Source organism: Cydia strobilella, chromosome 3 (genome assembly GCF_947568885.1).
Source record: "Cydia strobilella chromosome 3, ilCydStro3.1, whole genome shotgun sequence".
Taxonomy (NCBI): Eukaryota; Metazoa; Arthropoda; class Insecta; order Lepidoptera; family Tortricidae; genus Cydia; species Cydia strobilella.
The window spans coordinates 19,316,354-19,339,225 of NC_086043.1; the positions used below are offsets into that span (position 1 = coordinate 19,316,354).

A 22,872-nucleotide genomic window follows, 5' to 3' on the forward strand; every position below is an offset into this window, starting at 1 on the left:
ATAGCGCCATCTACAACAATATAGAAGTAGGTACGCAATTGTGTGGAAGTTGGGACTACTCGGTACTTACTCTTTATTGTTGTAGATGGCGCTATTTATCCTGTTTATATTTTAGCATTTGTATGAAAACCATATAAAATTCTCAGATTTCTGGTTTACTCAAGTGAATTGATAGACACCAAGAACCTAAAGCGACCATAATTAATAAATTATTTTTGAAATTGACAAGTGCTGAAACACATAATCTGTGAGCCAAAATTCCAGTGTTAAGGGGCCCACTGACTATCAGTCCGCCGGACGATATCGGCCTGTCAGTTAGAACAAAAATTTGACAGTTCCGAACAACTGACAGGCCGATATCGTCCGGCGGACTGATAGTCAGTGGGCCCCTTAAAGGGTATAAAAAGGTAAATAGATTAAGGGTCCCCGGCAAGCTCGGTTCTCCATACAAACGTAGTTCCGCTCTCATTTTAAAACGACTAGCTAGATTTCTCTGAAACTTTGTACTTACAATAGGATAAGGTATATCTATGTCTGAAATTAGTTAATATAGCTTCAGATATCATAGTTTGAATAAAAAACATCGAATTTAAGTTTTTCGTACAAAATTTGTTTTTGCTCTATTTTGTTTGTTTTATAAACTGGAGCTATATAAACTAATTACAGACCTAGATATATCTCATGTCATTGTATGTGCAAAGTTTCATTATAATCTAACACGTAGTTTTAAAATGAGAGCGGAACTACGTTTGTATGGAAAGGTGTAATTCGGCTGAGCTTGCCGGGGACTCTTAAGCGCGAAACTTCCTGTAGTCAAATTACCTACCTACTTACTTACAAACTGAGAACTGAGAGCATCCACCTGGTCGCGTCTTCCTTGTTTTGATGAAACTACTGATTTATCAGCTTTGCCAAGACTTGCCAAGACTTTATTTTAAGTTCCTACGGTTCCTACATGGTTCCTACTAAGTAAATTACTGGTTAATTAATATAATCGAATACTTACCTTGTGTTCTTAAAAACCTTATTTCTCTTAACATATTCTTTCTCCAAAACATTTTTTTTTTCTAACTTAAGGTATGACTTGGTATGGCGAATGAATGTAGAGGGAGGTACGAGGAGAGGAAAAGGTGGATGGACTGTGTGAGAGATGATATGAAACGAACCGATTTCCGAGGCACGTTTTTTCCTTAGACTTTATTTATCATACGGAGTTACATATATCTTTGATGATCAAAATGTATGTGGACATTCATCAGTTCTTATTTAAATCATTGTCTGAACGCCATCTGTTATTAGTAAAAGAAACCGTATTTAAGTTTCAGTACTTATGCTACTCGCCGCTAGGTGACACTAGCTAAGAAAGTACCGATGCGTTCAGAATCTTTTCAGGTATATAAATAATGGTGCCATGAAACAACAAATTAACTCAACTGGGTTATGCTAAGAAACAACTGATATCCAGTACAGTTTAGCCATTAGTACAGTAAGTACATAAAGATAAGTCTGCAGCGATTTTGATAGCCGAGACTGATGTGAAGATTTATACCTACCTCGTCGAGATTGAACGCACCCTAAAGTTAAATGTCAAAAAGAACTGTCAAATTGACTCCAACGTCAACAATCATTACGTACCTATGTCGTAAAAGTGTTGTACTTGTTGACTAGAAATCATGGATAATATGAGTTTAAAAGAAATACAGAGTAGATTGTTACTGTGGGAATCTCCTACAAATCCTCAAGCACCACTTACATCTTCCCAAAGGGAAGCAATATTAGATTTAGAAGCTCTTTTGCTAGGCGAACCGACGGAGGTTGAAGATGTTTGTATTTAATTATGTTTTGTCTTATTTACATTTTATATAAAGTGTAAAACTAAATTAACGTGTTCTATTCTGAACGGTTATTATTTTAGGATAATGTGCAAGCTAGTGCAGCGGAAGATGTCGATAAAAACGCCGTGCCCCCGGTGGACACGACTTACGATTTTCTGGAGTGGTATGAGAGGCTCTGTGAGAGTAACGTGGAGGAAGCTGACGCACCGTATAAAGCTTATTACAAGCAGTTAGAGGACAGACGACATGAGTGTGTTGCTATAAATAATCAGGTATGTAAATAGCACTAAGATTTTACTTGTATTAACTTATAAAAAATCGGTTTTAAATAGATAATTTGGTTTGTCATTTTGTAAATACCATGCAAACACATACACACACACATTGGATATGCAAGGCATGGAAAATGTCTAAATATAATTTTTGTTGGTACCAATATAGAATGTCTAATGAAGCCGGTTAAACAGACTATTCCATTATTTTCTAGATTGGTGCCACAATGTCCGACTTGGAGAAGCTGTCAGATGAATACAACTTGGTGTCAGATAAGACAAATGCATTACACACCATGAGTGAACAGTTGCTGGCAGACCAGAATAAACTGTCTAGCATTGGTAACATTTGTTTTCTGTTACAATATTTGGGTCAAAATTATTTTTGTTGTATTGTTTTTTTGTTCCCAAAAAATGTCAAGGAGTGTAGCTTTTTGTATGGAATGAAATTTAGTTGTTAATTTTTAAATATAATCTACAGCTATAAAGACATCTAATAGCACTCAACTTTTTTATTTTTTTATTTGATAAGAGACACCAATACAAGCATGACAGAGAGGTCAGAAACAAGACAACGAAAATAATTTTGACCCATTTGAGCTACAAGATGATGTTTCTTTGTAAAAAAAACATCCTAATCTTCCTCTTTATCAAGAGGGAGATTGAAGTATAGAACCTAACCCATATACGAAACGGGGTAAGATGAAAAGTCACCCGTAATGCTTCGGCGTATGGAAGATTTTTTTGTCTTACCCCTCATGAAAAACCCTTTCAATCTTACCCAACGCACCTTATGCAACGCACCTTACATAGGTATTACAAGACAATTTTACACGAATCAATTTATTCTTTAGTGTTGTCATCTAGTACTTAGTGTGGGTACTAGATAACAATATACTAAACAATTAATTGATATAGATAAATAAATACTTAAAACATAAAACATCACAACTAAATGTCCTTATTAGGATTTGCGCCCAGCTTCATAGGCAGGGTCACTACCAACTAGGTTAGGATGCTGTTAAATATAAGTATGAACATAATTCAAGTAATATATTGGCAGGTGATGACATCCGGCACAGGCTGCACTACTTCACGCAAGTGGAGCACCTGTCGCAGCGGCTAAGCAGCACCACCATGTCCGTCAACAGCGAAGCATTCTTTAATTTGTTGGCTAAGATTGATGAGTGCTTGGACTACATGAGGACTAATGTAATTTCTTGCATGTTTTTTTACAATATTAATTTGTAATAAGGATAATTTATTTTGTTAGCTTGCCACTGTGAGCTCAGTTACAACTTATCTGGTTGCTCCTGTGATTTTGCATAACAAAATGGTTATTAATTTTTCTATCCTACTTCGTTAAAGACAATGAAGTGCCAGAACAGCAATGGTATCTTAGCAGTCACCTAAAAGTTAGCTACCTAATACTTTATCACTATGGCCTCTTTCCCACTAAGTAATGACAGATATTACGTGGCTTGTATATTTAAACAGAGGTGTTCACATATAGGATGATACGAAAACTGTTACGACATAATGGGAACGCGGCCTAAATCAAGTTGTTTTTAATTTTTTTCTACATGTTACTCAATAAATCCATATTTCAAGTGTTCTTAATAAACATCTTTATTTGTAAATTTCAGAGCACTTTCAAAGAGTCTCACACGTACCTAGTGAAGTACCGGCATCTGCAAAGTCGTGCGATCTCATTGATTCGTTCCTACGTCACCCACGTGCTCGACCATGCTACAGAGCAAGTGCTGTCACCTAAGGATGAAGATGCCAGTGAACAGGTACACATATAAATAAGCTTTAACCACAGTACTCAGTTCCGTTCCATTACGTAACACATTCAGTCTCACACGTGCCTAGTGAAGTACCAGCATCTGAAAAAGTCGCGCGATCTCATTGATTCGTTCCTACGTCACTTACGTGCTCGACCACGCCACGGAGCAAGTGTTGTAGCCCAAAGATGAAGATGCCAGCGAACAGGTACGGATATGAAGCTTATGCATACCTATAAAACATCTGAACTCTGAAAAAACATCCTGGGGATCCCCAGGACAACCCCGTACATATCCAGGTATTTTATTAGTTATTTACGATACAAGTGCGAAATTCGCTCCCGTCCCGCCCCGCCCCGTTTCACATACATGTGTAAGTTGGGTGGCATTGGCAGTGCAATGTTATGGTACCATCAAGCTGATCTGATGATCGACACAGGAAGTGGCCATAGGTACTCTGTGATAGATAAAACAATTGGGGTTGGCATCTGTCAAAGGTTGGCATAGATGGCGCCATCATAGCTTACCCTGTCAATCCCTAGAATTGTGTCAAATTCTTGTTTTTTTGGAATATTATGGCCTGGATGCCAGCCCTTGAAATCTCATATAACAAAACTAGAGAAAGGAGCAAGATATGATGGCGCCATCTAGTTGCCAACCCTTGAGTTTGTTACAATTGTTTCGATGAGTATTAGTTGCCTGTTGAAAGAAAAGTACAGCCAACGAAAAAAGCTTGTATCAAAAATTTTATTTTTGACAAAATACTTATTGACATTTGCTATCTACACATTTATCGTAAATGTTTACTAAGTACCGTCAAACGAGGTGAATAGTACCGGCTGAAGTGAATAGGGACAAAACTTGAAACGTAATTTACCTAACAATTTCTTAATATCTTTCCACACAAATTGTATCATACAAAATCTACTATTATTTTCAATCGAATGATACAATTTGTGTACGTATTTTTTAAAGAAATTGTCAGGTAAATCATATTTTAAGTTTTGTCCCTATTCACCCCAGTCGTCCCTATTCACCCCAGCCGTCCCTATTCACCCCGGTTGACGGTATGTCGTTGTTTTTAATTGTCAGGAGAACATGGACACTGCGTACGCCGTGTACTTCGGCAAGTTCCAGGCCACCGTGCCCAAGTTGAAGATGGTTATCGAGGAGATCGAGGCGCGAGCAGAGAACACTCCTGAGTAAGTTATCATTGAATTTAAATTAAATTTTAATTTCATTAGAGCTCTTTCCCACTGACGTCCAGTTTTTGCGGGATACGGTTTTCTGCAGGATCCCGTTTTAGTAGTGTACGTGCTAATATAGTAACGTTCCCACTAGCATTCTGGGGATACTGCACTGATACAACAGAAAACTGGATCCTGCAGAAAACCGTACCCGCAAAAAACTGGACGTCAGTGGGAAAGAGCTCTAATGAAATTAAAATTTACAATAAATTAAATTAATAAAATCAAAATTCACATTAAATTATTAAAATCAAGCCAGTAAAGCCAAGTCAAAAATTCGTATAATAGTAGTTACATTCGCGATGCTGACCCGACGATTCCCGATTATCTCGGTACAGTCACCTGCAATAATATGTTACACAACGAAGGCCGTAAAAATATCTGGCACGATCTTATTTGTAGCGCAATATGTATATGTGTGTCGGAGGACATGTTGATCGCGCAGACCAACCATTATAAACGCGTATCTCTGGCGCGCTCTCTTTATTAACGTCTAGGTCACGTTACACTGGACTGCGCGACAGCCTGATCCCCCTGCGCTCGCGCGATGACAATTTCACTGTACACTATTATAGCTTACCAGTTGCCGATTCATACTGTACATACCCACTTTTTTCTTGTAAAAATAAATAAGTTACTTTGTTCTGTTTTAGAATATATTTTACAGTACATATGGTGCTACTTTCTCGCACTAGTGCGTCAAATAGCACTTTTCGTGCATATGTCGAAAGTTTAAAGGGCCATATGTACTGTAAAACGTTGTACGACACACGTGCGAATAGGTAATTCGCAACTCGTGTCGACTTAAAACACTCCCTGCGGTGGTTTAATTTATCGCCACTCGTTTCGAATTTCCTCTTTTCCGCACTTGTATCGTAAATAACTATTATGCTATTCGCGCACTCTGTAAATAATGTATATAATGTTTGTTTGTAATTCTTAAACCATAAACAATATTTCAAATTTGTATTTTAGATACGCCTCGCTGCTCTCGGATATCCAACACGAATACGCCAACCGTCGCGCTCGCGTGGCCGGCGCGCCCACCGCCGCCGCGCTCGCCGCCGCCGCCACCAGGCACCCGCGCGACCACTGCACTTTGTTGCGGTCGGCGTGCTCCTTGCTAGCTCACGCCAGTAGCGATGAATGCGCGTTATACTCCCGGCTTTTCTGTAGGAGCTGTCCCGCCATCCAGTATGTATATTTCTTCACAAGAAGTTGTCCCGCTATTCAGTATGTATATTATATCTCGCCGCCGCCGCCACCAGGCACCCGCGCGACCACTGCACTTTGTTGCGGTCGGCGTGCTCCTTGCTAGCTCACGCCAGTAGCGATGAATGCGCGTTATACTCCCGGCTTTTCAGTAGGAGCTGTCCCGCCATCCAGTATGTATATTTCTTCACAAGAAGTTGTCCCGCTATTCAGTATGTATATTATATCTCGCCGCCGCCGCCACCAGGCACCCGCGCGACCACTGCACTTTGTTGCGGTCGGCGTGCTCCTTGCTAGCTCACGCCAGTAGCGATGAATGCGCGTTATACTCCCGGCTTTTCAGTAGGAGCTGTCCCGCCATCCAGTATGTATATTTCTTCACAAGAAGTTGTCCCGCTATTCAGTATGTATATTATATCTCGCCGCCGCCGCCACCAGGCACCCGCGCGACCACTGCACTTTGTTGCGGTCGGCGTGCTCCTTGCTAGCTCACGCCAGTAGCGATGAATGCGCGTTATACTCCCGGCTTTTCAGTAGGAGCTGTCCCGCCATCCAGTATGTATATTTCTTCACAAGAAGTTGTCCCGCTATTCAGTATGTATATTATATCTCGCCGCCGCCGCCACCAGGCACCCGCGCGACCACTGCACTTTGTTGCGGTCGGCGTGCTCGTTGCTAGCTCACGCCAGTAGCGATGAATGCGCGTTATACTCCCGGCTTTTCAGTAGGAGCTGTCCCGCCATCCAGTATGTATATTTCTTCACAAGAAGTTGTCCCGCTATTCAGTATGTATATTATATCTCGCCGCCGCCGCCACCAGGCACCCGCGCGACCACTGCACTTTGTTGCGGTCGGCGTGCTCGTTGCTAGCTCACGCCAGTAGCGATGAATGCGCGTTATACTCCCGGCTTTTCAGTAGGAGCTGTCCCGCCATCCAGTATGTATATTTCTTCACAAGAAGTTGTCCCGCTATTCAGTATGTATATTATATCTCGCCGCCGCCGCCACCAGGCACCCGCGCGACCACTGCACTTTGTTGCGGTCGGCGTGCTCGTTGCTAGCTCACGCCAGTAGCGATGAATGCGCGTTATACTCCCGGCTTTTCAGTAGGAGCTGTCCCGCCATCCAGTATGTATATTTCTTCACAAGAAGTTGTCCCGCTATTCAGTATGTATATTATATCTCGCCGCCGCCGCCACCAGGCACCCGCGCGACCACTGCACTTTGTTGCGGTCGGCGTGCTCGTTGCTAGCTCACGCCAGTAGCGATGAATGCGCGTTATACTCCCGGCTTTTCAGTAGGAGCTGTCCCGCCATCCAGTATGTATATTTCTTCACAAGAAGTTGTCCCGCTATTCAGTATGTATATTATATCTCGCCGCCGCCGCCACCAGGCACCCGCGCGACCACTGCACTTTGTTGCGGTCGGCGTGCTCGTTGCTAGCTCACGCCAGTAGCGATGAATGCGCGTTATACTCCCGGCTTTTCAGTAGGAGCTGTCCCGCCATCCAGTATGTATATTTCTTCACAAGAAGTTGTCCCGCTATTCAGTATGTATATTATATCTCGCCGCCGCCGCCACCAGGCACCCGCGCGACCACTGCACTTTGTTGCGGTCGGCGTGCTCGTTGCTAGCTCACGCCAGTAGCGATGAATGCGCGTTATACTCCCGGCTTTTCAGTAGGAGCTGTCCCGCCATCCAGTATGTATATTTCTTCACAAGAAGTTGTCCCGCTATTCAGTATGTATATTATATCTCGCCGCCGCCGCCACCAGGCACCCGCGCGACCACTGCACTTTGTTGCGGTCGGCGTGCTCGTTGCTAGCTCACGCCAGTAGCGATGAATGCGCGTTATACTCCCGGCTTTTCAGTAGGAGCTGTCCCGCCATCCAGTATGTATATTTCTTCACAAGAAGTTGTCCCGCTATTCAGTATGTATATTATATCTCGCCGCCGCCGCCACCAGGCACCCGCGCGACCACTGCACTTTGTTGCGGTCGGCGTGCTCGTTGCTAGCTCACGCCAGTAGCGATGAATGCGCGTTATACTCCCGGCTTTTCAGTAGGAGCTGTCCCGCCATCCAGTATGTATATTTCTTCACAAGAAGTTGTCCCGCTATTCAGTATGTATATTATATCTCGCCGCCGCCGCCACCAGGCACCCGCGCGACCACTGCACTTTGTTGCGGTCGGCGTGCTCCTTGCTAGCTCACGCCAGTAGCGATGAATGCGCGTTATACTCCCGGCTTTTCAGTAGGAGCTGTCCCGCCATCCAGTATGTATATTTCTTCACAAGAAGTTGTCCCGCTATTCAGTATGTATATTATATCTCGCCGCCGCCGCCACCAGGCACCCGCGCGACCACTGCACTTTGTTGCGGTCGGCGTGCTCGTTGCTAGCTCACGCCAGTAGCGATGAATGCGCGTTATACTCCCGGCTTTTCAGTAGGAGCTGTCCCGCCATCCAGTATGTATATTTCTTCACAAGAAGTTGTCCCGCTATTCAGTATGTATATTATATCTCGCCGCCGCCGCCACCAGGCACCCGCGCGACCACTGCACTTTGTTGCGGTCGGCGTGCTCCTTGCTAGCTCACGCCAGTAGCGATGAATGCGCGTTATACTCCCGGCTTTTCAGTAGGAGCTGTCCCGCCATCCAGTATGTATATTTCTTCACAAGAAGTTGTCCCGCTATTCAGTATGTATATTATATCTCGCCGCCGCCGCCACCAGGCACCCGCGCGACCACTGCACTTTGTTGCGGTCGGCGTGCTCGTTGCTAGCTCACGCCAGTAGCGATGAATGCGCGTTATACTCCCGGCTTTTCAGTAGGAGCTGTCCCGCCATCCAGTATGTATATTTCTTCACAAGAAGTTGTCCCGCTATTCAGTATGTATATTATATCTCGCCGCCGCCGCCACCAGGCACCCGCGCGACCACTGCACTTTGTTGCGGTCGGCGTGCTCCTTGCTAGCTCACGCCAGTAGCGATGAATGCGCGTTATACTCCCGGCTTTTCAGTAGGAGCTGTCCCGCCATCCAGTATGTATATTTCTTCACAAGAAGTTGTCCCGCTATTCAGTATGTATATTATATCTCGCCGCCGCCGCCACCAGGCACCCGCGCGACCACTGCACTTTGTTGCGGTCGGCGTGCTCCTTGCTAGCTCACGCCAGTAGCGATGAATGCGCGTTATACTCCCGGCTTTTCAGTAGGAGCTGTCCCGCCATCCAGTATGTATATTTCTTCACAAGAAGTTGTCCCGCTATTCAGTATGTATATTATATCTCGCCGCCGCCGCCACCAGGCACCCGCGCGACCACTGCACTTTGTTGCGGTCGGCGTGCTCCTTGCTAGCTCACGCCAGTAGCGATGAATGCGCGTTATACTCCCGGCTTTTCAGTAGGAGCTGTCCCGCCATCCAGTATGTATATTTCTTCACAAGAAGTTGTCCCGCTATTCAGTATGTATATTATATCTCGCCGCCGCCGCCACCAGGCACCCGCGCGACCACTGCACTTTGTTGCGGTCGGCGTGCTCCTTGCTAGCTCACGCCAGTAGCGATGAATGCGCGTTATACTCCCGGCTTTTCAGTAGGAGCTGTCCCGCCATCCAGTATGTATATTTCTTCACAAGAAGTTGTCCCGCTATTCAGTATGTATATTATATCTCGCCGCCGCCGCCACCAGGCACCCGCGCGACCACTGCACTTTGTTGCGGTCGGCGTGCTCCTTGCTAGCTCACGCCAGTAGCGATGAATGCGCGTTATACTCCCGGCTTTTCAGTAGGAGCTGTCCCGCCATCCAGTATGTATATTTCTTCACAAGAAGTTGTCCCGCTATTCAGTATGTATATTATATCTCGCCGCCGCCGCCACCAGGCACCCGCGCGACCACTGCACTTTGTTGCGGTCGGCGTGCTCCTTGCTAGCTCACGCCAGTAGCGATGAATGCGCGTTATACTCCCGGCTTTTCAGTAGGAGCTGTCCCGCCATCCAGTATGTATATTTCTTCACAAGAAGTTGTCCCGCTATTCAGTATGTATATTATATCTCGCCGCCGCCGCCACCAGGCACCCGCGCGACCACTGCACTTTGTTGCGGTCGGCGTGCTCCTTGCTAGCTCACGCCAGTAGCGATGAATGCGCGTTATACTCCCGGCTTTTCAGTAGGAGCTGTCCCGCCATCCAGTATGTATATTTCTTCACAAGAAGTTGTCCCGCTATTCAGTATGTATATTATATCTCGCCGCCGCCGCCACCAGGCACCCGCGCGACCACTGCACTTTGTTGCGGTCGGCGTGCTCCTTGCTAGCTCACGCCAGTAGCGATGAATGCGCGTTATACTCCCGGCTTTTCAGTAGGAGCTGTCCCGCCATCCAGTATGTATATTTCTTCACAAGAAGTTGTCCCGCTATTCAGTATGTATATTATATCTCGCCGCCGCCGCCACCAGGCACCCGCGCGACCACTGCACTTTGTTGCGGTCGGCGTGCTCCTTGCTAGCTCACGCCAGTAGCGATGAATGCGCGTTATACTCCCGGCTTTTCAGTAGGAGCTGTCCCGCCATCCAGTATGTATATTTCTTCACAAGAAGTTGTCCCGCTATTCAGTATGTATATTATATCTCGCCGCCGCCGCCACCAGGCACCCGCGCGACCACTGCACTTTGTTGCGGTCGGCGTGCTCCTTGCTAGCTCACGCCAGTAGCGATGAATGCGCGTTATACTCCCGGCTTTTCAGTAGGAGCTGTCCCGCCATCCAGTATGTATATTTCTTCACAAGAAGTTGTCCCGCTATTCAGTATGTATATTATATCTCGCCGCCGCCGCCACCAGGCACCCGCGCGACCACTGCACTTTGTTGCGGTCGGCGTGCTCGTTGCTAGCTCACGCCAGTAGCGATGAATGCGCGTTATACTCCCGGCTTTTCTGTAGGAGCTGTCCCGCCATCCAGTATGTATATTTCTTCACAAGAAGTTGTCCCGCTATTCAGTATGTATATTATATCTCGCCGCCGCCGCCACCAGGCACCCGCGCGACCACTGCACTTTGTTGCGGTCGGCGTGCTCCTTGCTAGCTCACGCCAGTAGCGATGAATGCGCGTTATACTCCCGGCTTTTCAGTAGGAGCTGTCCCGCCATCCAGTATGTATATTTCTTCACAAGAAGTTGTCCCGCTATTCAGTATGTATATTATATCTCGCCGCCGCCGCCACCAGGCACCCGCGCGACCACTGCACTTTGTTGCGGTCGGCGTGCTCCTTGCTAGCTCACGCCAGTAGCGATGAATGCGCGTTATACTCCCGGCTTTTCAGTAGGAGCTGTCCCGCCATCCAGTATGTATATTTCTTCACAAGAAGTTGTCCCGCTATTCAGTATGTATATTATATCTCGCCGCCGCCGCCACCAGGCACCCGCGCGACCACTGCACTTTGTTGCGGTCGGCGTGCTCCTTGCTAGCTCACGCCAGTAGCGATGAATGCGCGTTATACTCCCGGCTTTTCAGTAGGAGCTGTCCCGCCATCCAGTATGTATATTTCTTCACAAGAAGTTGTCCCGCTATTCAGTATGTATATTATATCTCGCCGCCGCCGCCACCAGGCACCCGCGCGACCACTGCACTTTGTTGCGGTCGGCGTGCTCCTTGCTAGCTCACGCCAGTAGCGATGAATGCGCGTTATACTCCCGGCTTTTCTGTAGGAGCTGTCCCGCCATCCAGTATGTATATTTCTTCACAAGAAGTTGTCCCGCTATTTAGTATGTATGTATGCATGTATAGTATGTTGTGTGTACCCGGCTGTTTAGTAGGAGCTGTCCTGCCATTCAGTATGTACCTATTCTTTAAGAAGTAGCTAATCCAAAATTGTAGTGTACTAGGTATATAAGTATATTTCGCCGTCGCCACCCAACACGTCACTATCCTTTTATTCATGTATAGCGCAGTTCATTGTGCAGTCTACCATAAAATATTTTGTGAGCAGTTGTCTAATGACAATGAATTCTCAAAAGATCGAACGATCCTTTTTGTATTACATGAATATTCGATCAGAAGCCAAAATATTATAGGTATCACATGGCAATACAACAATATATTTTATTATTACATTTGTTACCAAAGGAGAAATTGCTTCGACATCTATTTGTATATTTTCAGAGAATATCTGCAGTCTTTGTGCAACGGGCTATACGAGACGCTGCGACCACATATCATACACATCAACCACTTGGAAACCCTCGCCGAACTCTGCGTTATCCTACGAGTTGAGGTTTTAGAGGAGCAAGTAGCTAATGATCGTAAGTATTATTTATTTGTTATACATAATATGTGCCATTTTCAATCAAAAGGGTACTTATTGTCGGTTGTCAATAAGGCGCTATTTCCATACAGCTTCAATTTGAAATTAACCTTATCACAGATTATATATTAGTTCTTACGAACAGATACTTATCTCAAAGAAAACGCAAATACCTACCGTTTTGATACCTACACAAAAATACAATGGAGAGACCTTCAACGCGCCGCTCCCCGCACCGCGCGCGCCGGCACAACGCTAGGGTTGCCGACGCTTCTTTCAAATACTTAGGTGTCTTAGGTAGATATCTAGCTATAAATGTGTCGTAAAAAACAATACCTACATCTTTAAAACAATTTAATAGTACCTACTTAGCTTGTAACTATCGTAAAAATAATAACAGTAGGAGTAAGTACCTATATTGTGAATGTCTACTTACTTTTCCTCATCCGTCGAAAGAGGAAAAAACTATATTTTTTATTTGTTTTGTTGATTCTGCATGCATCCACACTACAAGCTGTATTATTTGTTCGTGACGAAGATATTTCTTTGGCATATGTAGCGCGCGATGACGTGCGTGCGTGAGCGCGTGTGGCAACCAACTGGCTAGCTTGAGTCCCGCCGGCGGGAAGCGAGTCGTAGGTATAAATCCGAGCTCGCGCGGAGATTTCCATAGGCCTGAGCTTATAGACAAGCGACAATGTGGTACCTTTTGGTAGAAAATGTCACATATAAATACTACGGCCAGGAGAAGCCGGATATAGGCGGATTTAAACAGACCGAGCCGCCTCGCGAGGAAATTGTCGTCTCCACCGACCGAGCGCCTATTGGCGATCGTTAAATACCACTGAAATATACACTGAAATTAACGATTAGAATTCGATCGCTCAGTCCAGCATTTTATTTAAATTGTATCTATCTTTTCCAGCGGAAACGTTAGCAGCGCTAGGAGCGTGCGCCCGCGCTCTCCTGCAAGACGCACAAGAACGACTAGTATTCCGCGCGCACGTGCACCTCCGCTCCGACGTACTACTGTACCGCCCGGCGCCGCCCGACCTGCAGTACCCGGGCAAGCTGCTCATGATGGAGGTAGGTGTCTCTGTCGCTCCCACGGCGAGCGAGAGAGACAAGACGCGCAGGAGCGCCTCGTGTTCCGCGCGCACGTGCACCTCCGCTCCGACGTACTACTACTGTACGACGTACTACTGTACCGCCCGGCGCCGCCCGACCTGCAGTACCCGGGAAAACTACTCATGATGGAGGTTTGTTTGTTTATTTCTCTAATATATGGCACTATCCCTTTCGGCTATTTAGGGTTGTCAAAATTTAAGTCATTATCTTATCTGTGGTCGTGCACGCAAAGGGACGTCAAGTTGTGCCAACCCTAATAATTGCTCGGAGCAATGCTGAGCCGAACGGAGCCGAGTTTTCCCGAAGCGAAGAAATTCGCACCCCGTAGGCCGAGCACATGATTGACGCGACAGTATCTCGCCGCGAGATAGACTACGCGTCTTTTACTAACTGTATGAATTAAAGGGGGACGGGTAGTCTATGTCGCGGCGAGATACTCTCGCGCCAATCATGTGCTAGCCCGGCTACTTTAGTTAGTAAAACGTATAGCCAAAACAAAAAGGATCTTGGTCTCTGACACAAGAGAAAGCCGTATATTTATATTATAATGGTATTTTACCTCATACTTATTCCGGCTAAATGACATCACCTAGATAATATTTGTATTTCTCTATCATGTCAATGTCATTGTACATACTTGAAATAAAATGACAAAAGTGGAGAACGAATAATTTTTATTCGGTATATTAGAGATACTTAATTAATAAGATTAATCGAAAATTTTAAGTGTATCCAAGCCAAGATTATTGTCAATGGCGAGTGACTGGCAATTTAAAATGAAGAAATATTTCGGAAGTATGGCTAATAGAACAAAGAAATCCGTTGAAAATTATGAGGTACAACTTTTCTGTGATAGTTTTCTAACAATTTTCCCACACTTAAAATAGAAATGATTTGCTGTATGTATACACGTAGGTACTAAAATTTTGTTATAAATACGTGGTATATTTAAATGGACAAATTTCCTAAATTCAAAAATTACCGCAGCAGGGCTTCATTGATCTGTTGCTATTGCACCCTAAAAAACCCCTGCTCCAACTTACTTTAGTAAAACCGGCCAAGTGCGAGTCGGACTCGCGCACGAACGGTTCCGTACCATTAAGGGGTCCACTGACTATCAGTCCGCCGGACGATATCGGCCTGTCGGTTAGAACAAAAATTTGACGGTTCCGAACAACTGACAGGCCGATATCTTCCAGCGGACGGATAGTCAGTGGGCCCCTTTACGCAAAAAACGGCAAAAAAAATCACGTTTGTTGTATGCGCCCTTATTTAAATATTTATTTTGTTCTGTTTTTAGTATTTGTTGTTACAGCGGCAACAGAAATACATCATCTGTGAAAATTTCTGTCTAGCTATCACGGTGCCTGATGACAGACGGACGGACGGACAGACAGACGGACGGACAGCGGAGTCTTAGTAATAGTGTCCCGTTTTTACCCTTTGGGTACGGAACCCTAAAAAAGCCTGTAGTAAAACGCTTCCGTTTTCTTTATTCCAACCGCGCGGACGTAACCTACCTATAGTTGATCAAACCAAATTGTCAGTAAATAAGAACAAGAAAACTATACTCATCCTTTTCTTTTTTAAAGACAAAGATAGTATGATTCTCTCTGTCTATGTTTGAAATAAGACAGTCCTTTGACAAACTATAGTACTTTAACATAAATTTTAATTATTGTATTGTTTAAATTGTTTTTTTTTTTTATTTTAGCAAATCGCCCTCTCCATCCAGCAAGAGCAGTCCCTAAAGCGTTCGGACTCCCGCAACTCCATGGTGTCGGACATCTCGGCGACGTCGCAAGAGGTCGCCAACATCCACGCGGAGGCCCAGCGGAGGCCGGCGGGCTCCCCGGCCGACCTGCACGGCATGTGGTATCCGGGGGTCAGGCGGACCTTGGCGGCGTTGTCTAGGCTCTATAGGTAACTAGATGACGACCGGTCTGGCCTAGTGGGTAGTGACCCTGCCTGTGAAGCCGACGGTCCTGGGTTCGAATCCCGGTAAGGGAATTTATTTGTGTGATCAGCACAGATATTTGTTCCTCAGTCATGGGTGTTTTCTATGTATTTAAGTTTTTATATATTATATATATCGTTGTCTGAGTACCCATAACACAAGCCTCCTTGGGCTTACCGTGGGACTTAGTCGATCTGTGTAAGAATGTCCTATATAAAAATAAAAAAAACTATTGACAGTAGTTAGTCATCCGGTTTTATACACAACAATTAAAACCATTAATTTCTGCTGACCCGTGGGGTACAGTCAGCAGCAGAAGTTGCTAAACGGGCGAGGTGTTCAAAATGATCTTGACGCCACTTTATTGTTAAGAGAATAAGAACAAGGTAATTTTGAACACCTCGCCCGCTTAGCAACTGTACCTGTAGGTTTTGCATGTTGCGGAAAACTTGTATATACTACTACTACATAATTAAAGCGTTTCCCGGCGTTTCCTGTTAGTGTGGCCCCAGCATATGAAAAACGTCGAAATAACGCGATAATTAACGCGTTTCCCGGCGTTTCCTGTTAGTGTGGCCCCAGCATATGAAAAACGTCGAATTAACGCGATAATTAACCCGTTTCCCGGCGTTTCCTGTTAGTGTGGCCCCAGCATATGAAAAACGTCAAATTAACGCGTTTCCCGTTAGTGTAGCCCCAGCATATGAAAAATGTCGAATTAACGCGATAATTAACGCGTTTCCCGTTAGTGTAGCCCCAGTATATGAAAAACGTCGAATTAACGCGATAATTAACGCGTTTCCCGGCGTTTCCAGTTAGTGTGGCCCCAGCATATGAAGACGTCGAATTAACGCGATAATTAACGCGTTTCCCGGCGTTTCCCGTTAGTGTGGCCCCAGCATAACAAACCTTTGAAAAAAAAGACGTTTCCCTTTTGTTTGGATAATTTCGTTTCCCTTATAAAAAGTCGGAAATTTCAGATTTTTTTTCCATGTGCACAAATTCGCAATTTTAGATTTTTTTCTTGGGGATATCGGTTCGGTCGTATTTAATTCTGTAAAAATAATGAAGTTCTATAAATTCAGCATTAATTTTGTGCAACCAATGGTTATTGATTTTTTTTTTCCTGCCCACATCAATCAATACCAACTTACTTATAACATAACTATTTTGTTACAGGTGTTTAGAAAAGAAAGTCTTCCAAGGCCTAGCGCAAGAAGCGATCTCTCTCTGCGTGCAAAGCCTCGACAGCGCCTGCAAACAGATCTGCGCAACTCAAACAAACATCGACGGCGAACTCTTCCAAATAAAACACCTCCTCATTCTGCGAGAACAAATAGCCCCTTTCCAAGTCGATTTCGTCATAAAAGAAACAACTTTAGACTTCAGTAATATGAAAAATGCAGCCTATGGTTTACTACAACGCCCTAAACAGATTTTCTCTTTAAATAGTAACAATGCTTTGCTGGAGTTCTTGTTGGAAGGCACGCCGATGGTGAAGGAACATTTGCTGGATTCGAGGAAGGAGGTGGATAGGCAGTTGAAGGGTTGCTGTGAGATGTTTATTAGGCATGCTACTGAGGTTTTGGCCGGGCCGCTGCTTACTTTTGTTGAAAAGGTTTGTTTTGATTATTGCTTTATAATTAGGGTTCCGTACCCAAAGGGTAAAAACGGGACCCTATTACTAAGGCTCCACTGTCCGTCTGCCTGTCACCAGGCTGTCCCGATAGTGGGAAATAGGAAAAACAGGTGAAAATGCTATATGAAACATGGCGTGTAATGCGTGTCTGCTATCTTGTTAAGATCTTGTATCTTGTTTGAGTTCCGGGGAAGGACATAGGGTAGTTTTTATCCCAGAAGTCATCCTGTAATTGGGTGAAAAGGGGGGGGGGGGTGGAAGTTTGTATGGGGAATCGATAAAAAGTAGATTGGATAAAAAATAAGCTACCCAAATTACTAAAAAGCTAGTAGTAAAAACGTCAAACCATAAAACGCGTCTAATAGGCAGTGTGCATCTGTGCATTCATTGTAGAGGGCAAATAGAGCAGTCCAATATTTATTGAAGCGAAGTCTCAATGCCAACTATGTTTCCGATTTAAGCCACTAAGGGCCACTTGCACCATCCATTCACACACATCCATCCACACTTTGACTACCGAGAACCCGCCTGGTAGGCACTCGTGAACTTTGCTCAGATGCCGGACAACCCAGCGGGTTGTTTTATACGCAGCTATAGACGACCGGTTTCTGGGGTATTATATTATTGTATTATATTGTTTGATACACTAGCAGCTGAAAGCTGATGCGTGTATATCAATCACTGCACCTGTTTTTTTTTTGAACTATTAGGTCTATTAGTATTTTGTTAGTTGTTTTAAGTGTTTGTCAAGTCTGTTTTGTTATTGTTCAAAATTTTGCCCGGTTGCGAAAGTGTTAACTCAGGGTTAACGGGTTAAACCTGAAGTTACCTAAGAATAAAATAAATATTTAAGGGGGGCTCCCATACAACAAATGTGATTTTTTTGCCGTTTTTTGCGTAATGGTACGAAACCCTTCGTGCGCGAGTCCGACTCGCACTTGGCCGGTTTTTTATAGATAATGGTCACTTGCAGACTCGCACTTGACCGGTTTTTATTTATGCATACTTTTTAAATTAATAGCCGATTTAAATGTTTTTGTCTCCATTACCAGGTACAAGCCTTCACCCCAGCCGACCAGATCAGGACCCAGCCGTGGGCATCACCTGAAGAAATGGCGGTGGTAGTGAAAGAAGCTCAGAGGCTCATCAAAGCGCATCTGGCTTCGCTGCAGCGGTCCATGCAATTGTATCTCGCTAACAAGGAGACGGAATTTATACTGTTCAGGCCTATTAGGGTAAGGAATAGTTTTTAGTAACAAATACTTGACCGAAGACGTCAACTGACGCGCGCGGCTACAGCCCGATATCAAGCTTAGCTACTGTCCGCGCGCCAATTCCGTGCATTCGGAGGTCGAGGAAGTGGGGGGATGTGCGCCGCACCCGTACGTACAAAATGACACCACTCGGTCATGACGCCCAACATTCCTGACATTCCTCAGCCGTGCACGGAATTCGCGCGCGGACAGCAACTTCGCGGTTTCACTTAGCGCTGCAGTACGTGACGCCCGCCCGTCGTGACCGCTACTCACTCAGGCATTAGTGCTTTAAAATGGATACCTAGGCTCTCCGAAACATGTCGCGCGTGTGACTAAAAATACGTGAGTGAAACCGCTAAGTAGCATGTCTCACGATAGTTTAAATTCGGATATCAACCTTCATGCCTTCCGACAAGATTCACGATGGCACGCCTCACACCACAGGTTCAACATTACCTCATGCCAAACATTTTTACATTAAATGCATGATCATTTTGCCTGAAATTAATATATATGTTACATAATTGTTTATGCATCCATCACTATGCATTTAAGGCTTAATAATACGGAAAGTATATGAACTGTGTAGGGCAGCGTAGAAGCCTGTTAATTATCGTCCATGCAAAGTTCAAGTTTTCGATTAGGTCACAAGATTATGCAATGCGCACGGTTCCTAAAACTAAAAACTTAAAAAATGATGTTAAATCTGATTAACCACAGCCCTTCCATTTTTTGCAGAATAACGTGGTTGGCTACTTCGTGCAGATCGAGCAGCTTCTGACCAACGGAGGCTATTCATACGAAGACGCACTCCTAGTGGCCTGTCCCACGCACGAGCAGATCTCTGTGTTCATATCCTCGGCGAGCCTCATCAGCCACAATGAACCGGTGTTGCCATATGGGACAAAGAGGAAGACCAGCACGGTGCGCAAGCCCAGTGTTACCAGCGTTCAGGAGAAAGAGCTTAGTGAGGCCACAGGAACTATGAATGTGTGATGATTTTGAGGAGATTTGGGATTGAAATGATTGTATTTGATTAAATTTCTATTTATCGCAATGTGTAAATTTAAGTATTGGCTTCAAATTTTATTTATATGAATATGATGATATAATTTATAAATGAAAACATGTGTATTGGAAAACAGAATTGTTTATTTACATCTCATTTACTTATTCTCCTATAATAAATACACATTCCACCAAAGACATCATGTTTTAATACAATAAAACAACAGACATTTGGGATCAGTAGATTTAATGTGTTGTTGACTGATTTAAATAAAGATTCTAAAAGATTATCTATGACAATAATTACATTAATTTACGCCCTAAGCCAGTACATGCCGGCGCGGAGCCTGGTGTAGTCGGGTAAGCCTTCGGTGGGACCAACGGCAGCAACTGCGGGGCACTTGTCATAGATGTACTTGTAGCAGACGTCACGGATGTTTGCGGCAGTGACAGCATCAATGCGAGCATCCAACTCGTGGATAGGGATTCGGCGGTTGTAGCAGAGCATCTGGCGACCGATGTCTTCACAGACAGGGGTAGTTCCATCGAGCTGTAGGAGCATGTTTGTCTTCAACAAGTTCTTTGCACGCTCAACCTCTCCCTCGGTGACGGAAATGCAGAGCTTCATCCATTCAGACTGGATGTTGTAGACCATGTCCTCAATCTGGAGAGGCTCGGCCACAAAGTAAATGCCCCATAGACCGGTGTCCTTGTAGCAGGTGTTGAAGGACTGGAAGCTGTGGCACAGGCCTTCGGAGGACGCGGCGCGGGCGAGCACTGAGGCATTGTTGGCGCCACCACCCTGGGAGCGGTCCCAAGCTCCAATAAGAGTGTTGGCAACCATTAGAGGAATGTTATCAGCATCGGTCCAACCGGCACCCTCAACAGCAATAGCAATATGAGCCAGGGGCATGGAGTCATCACGAACTCTGATTTCAGAGCCAGTGTAGCGGCAGGGGGCAATTTCGGGTATATCAAGGGCTGTGTTCTTCAGTTTGCCCAAGTGCTTGTTAGCCAGGTCTACAAGTTTCTCGTGCTCGATGCCACCGGCGCCAGACAGCACGATGCGCGCTGGCTGGTAGTGCGTCTTGATGTACTGCTGCAAGTCAGCCTTTGAGATCTTCTTAATATTTTTGGTGGGACCCAAGATTGTCTGTCCTAGGGGTGTGCCCTGGAAGGCAGTGGCGTGTAAGTGGTCGAATACGACCTCTTGCAGGTTGCTTTCGACGTCCTGCATTTCTCGGAGGATCACGCCTCGTTCGCGTTCGATTTCGGGTTCAGCGAGCGACGAATTCTGGATAATGTCGGCAAGGATCTCGACGGCCGCGGGAACGTCATTCGCGAGGCATTTAGCGTAAAACACGGTCTGTTCCCGAGACGTGTACGCATTTAAATGCGCTCCCATGTTCTCGACGAGCAACTCGAGGTCGGTCTGCGATCTTTTGCTGGTGCCTTTGAAAGCCATGTGTTCTAGGAAATGTGCGACTCCGTTGTTTTTAGAGTTCTCGTACCTGGAGCCGGCATCAATCCACAGGCCAACGGTCGCCGTAGCGGCACCGGAGTCCTCGGAGGCGACTCGCAGTCCATTGTCGAGCACTGTAAGCTTAGTCGGTGGAACGTTTACTAGTGCCTGCTTGTAACCGACGGCGGTAGCTAAGGACCTGACCTGCACGCCCTGGGAGGACAGCAGTCGCAACGTAGTCGCTACTTTCAGCATTTTTATGTGAATCCTTGCCTGTTACGATAAAGTTCTTATGCTCGCTGATTTACGTAATAAATGAGCAAGGAATGAATGAAAATGGTTTGCAATACGTCAAAGTCAGTGAGATTTTATTTTTTTCAAGATGGTCGACTACTTTAAATGCTTACTTTTTTGCCAAAACGTGATGGTTTCGTCTGTTTAAGCCATAGTTTGTCAAAGGACTGTCTCATTTCAAACATAGACCGAGAGAATCACACTATCTTTGTTTTACACTAGTACTAGCACCCAAAAGAAAAGGATGAGTATAGTTGTTTTTGTTCTTATTTACTGCCAATTTGGTTTGACCAACTATATTTACTGCTGACGAAAACATTACATGTTATGTAAAAACGTGACTCAAACATTTTAGTAACTGTAACCACAGATAAACCAATAAAGTACAATTTTTAGTGTGCCACCACTGCCACCTGCGTTAAAAACTTTTGTCACTTTATATCTGAGGTTCAAAACTGATGATGATGATCTCTTAGACGATGATGACTATGATGAGTGAATAATGGTACTTAAATTACATAGAACTATTGTTCCTACAATGTTTGTGGCGCAAATGGCGCTCGTTTCGTTCGTCTTACTCGTTTTCCATGAGATAGGGCTCAAAATATCGGGATGTATTTTAAATGTCATTACACGTAAATGTCATAACTTTCCAATGCCGAGTCATAAATTTTCAGATTTACAGTTTCGTCACTATGAATTAAAAATAAACAGTTATTAGATCTAAAGTCCGCTCCAGACTACGCGGCGTGAAGCCGCGAACGCGAGTCTGGAGTCGATTTCGCTGATTAGCGAACTAGACTCCACACTCGCGTTCGTGGCTTCGCGCCGCGATTCGCGCACGAGTGTGGAGGGGGTTTATTATTACGTCGGACACTTTATTATCTCGCTAAAACATAGTCTGGTTAATGAAAGTTGAACCTGAAAAAACGAGGCAATTTTGAAAAATGTGTAGCAGGCGGCTCTTTGATTACAAGGATTGCATAACTTTTATACTTTTTATAATTTTCGTATTCTTAAAAAGTATAAAAATTATGAAATCCTACACAATTATGCAACATATTTATCTTTTGCTGTTCTTCTCTGAGGGCCTGCCGCGAACAACGTTTGACATGTTGCCTCTCTGTCGCACTTGTAAATTCATACGTGACAGGCAGGCAACACGTCAAACGTGGTTCGTGGACTCGTGGTGCCCTCAGCACTCAGCAGTTATTGTTGCCAGACTATAGTTTAATACTAAAAACCGGTCAAGTGCGGGTCGGACGCACGCACCAAGGGGACCGTACTTTTTAGTATTTGTTGTTATAGCGGCAACAGAAATACATCATCTGTGAAAATTTCAACTGTCTAGCTATCACGGTTCATGAGATACAGCCTGGTGACAGACAGACGGACAGCGAAGTATTAGTAATAGGGTCCCGTCTTTACCCTTTGGGTACGGAACCCTAATAAAAAAGACATTAATGCTCATTGATGACTGTTCCT

General features: G+C 44.8%; 2 protein-coding genes across 2 annotated transcripts; one reads left to right on the forward strand and one right to left on the reverse strand.

The window, feature by feature from the left end:
• Positions 1-1,619: 1,619 nt before the first annotated feature.
• Positions 1,620-19,827, forward strand: LOC134756039 (conserved oligomeric Golgi complex subunit 3). Its single transcript, XM_063692811.1, has 13 exons — positions 1,620-1,823; positions 1,916-2,107; positions 2,323-2,449; positions 3,171-3,319; positions 3,754-3,903; positions 4,987-5,096; positions 6,117-6,335; positions 12,502-12,641; positions 13,569-13,729; positions 15,486-15,694; positions 16,908-17,346; positions 18,420-18,602; positions 19,362-19,827. Exons 1-13 carry the CDS (start codon positions 1,674-1,676, stop codon positions 19,617-19,619), a joined length of 2,487 nt encoding a protein of 828 aa, XP_063548881.1. The 5' UTR covers positions 1,620-1,673; the 3' UTR covers positions 19,620-19,827.
• Positions 19,758-21,457, reverse strand: LOC134756038 (mitochondrial-processing peptidase subunit beta). The gene has a single exon (XM_063692809.1). The coding sequence runs from the start codon at positions 21,346-21,348 to the stop codon at positions 19,945-19,947; it is 1,404 nt and encodes a 467-aa protein (XP_063548879.1). The 5' UTR covers positions 21,349-21,457; the 3' UTR covers positions 19,758-19,944.
• Positions 21,458-22,872: the final 1,415 nt, after the last annotated feature.

What these genes read in the sequence shown, in the direction of transcription:
- LOC134756039 (XM_063692811.1), top strand. Translation starts at nt 1,674, where the DNA reads ATGGATAATATGAGTTTAAAAGAAATACAGAGTAGATTGTTACTGTGG. An exon ending in ATGAAGATGCCAGTGAACAG is followed by an intron (nt 3,904 to 4,986) that starts GTACACATATAA and finishes TTTAATTGTCAG; the next exon opens with GAGAACATGGACACTGCGTA. An exon ending in TGCTTACTTTTGTTGAAAAG is followed by an intron (nt 17,347 to 18,419) that starts GTTTGTTTTGAT and finishes CTCCATTACCAG; the next exon opens with GTACAAGCCTTCACCCCAGC.
- LOC134756038 (XM_063692809.1), bottom strand. Translation starts at nt 21,348, where the DNA reads ATGCTGAAAGTAGCGACTACGTTGCGACTGCTGTCCTCCCAGGGCGTG.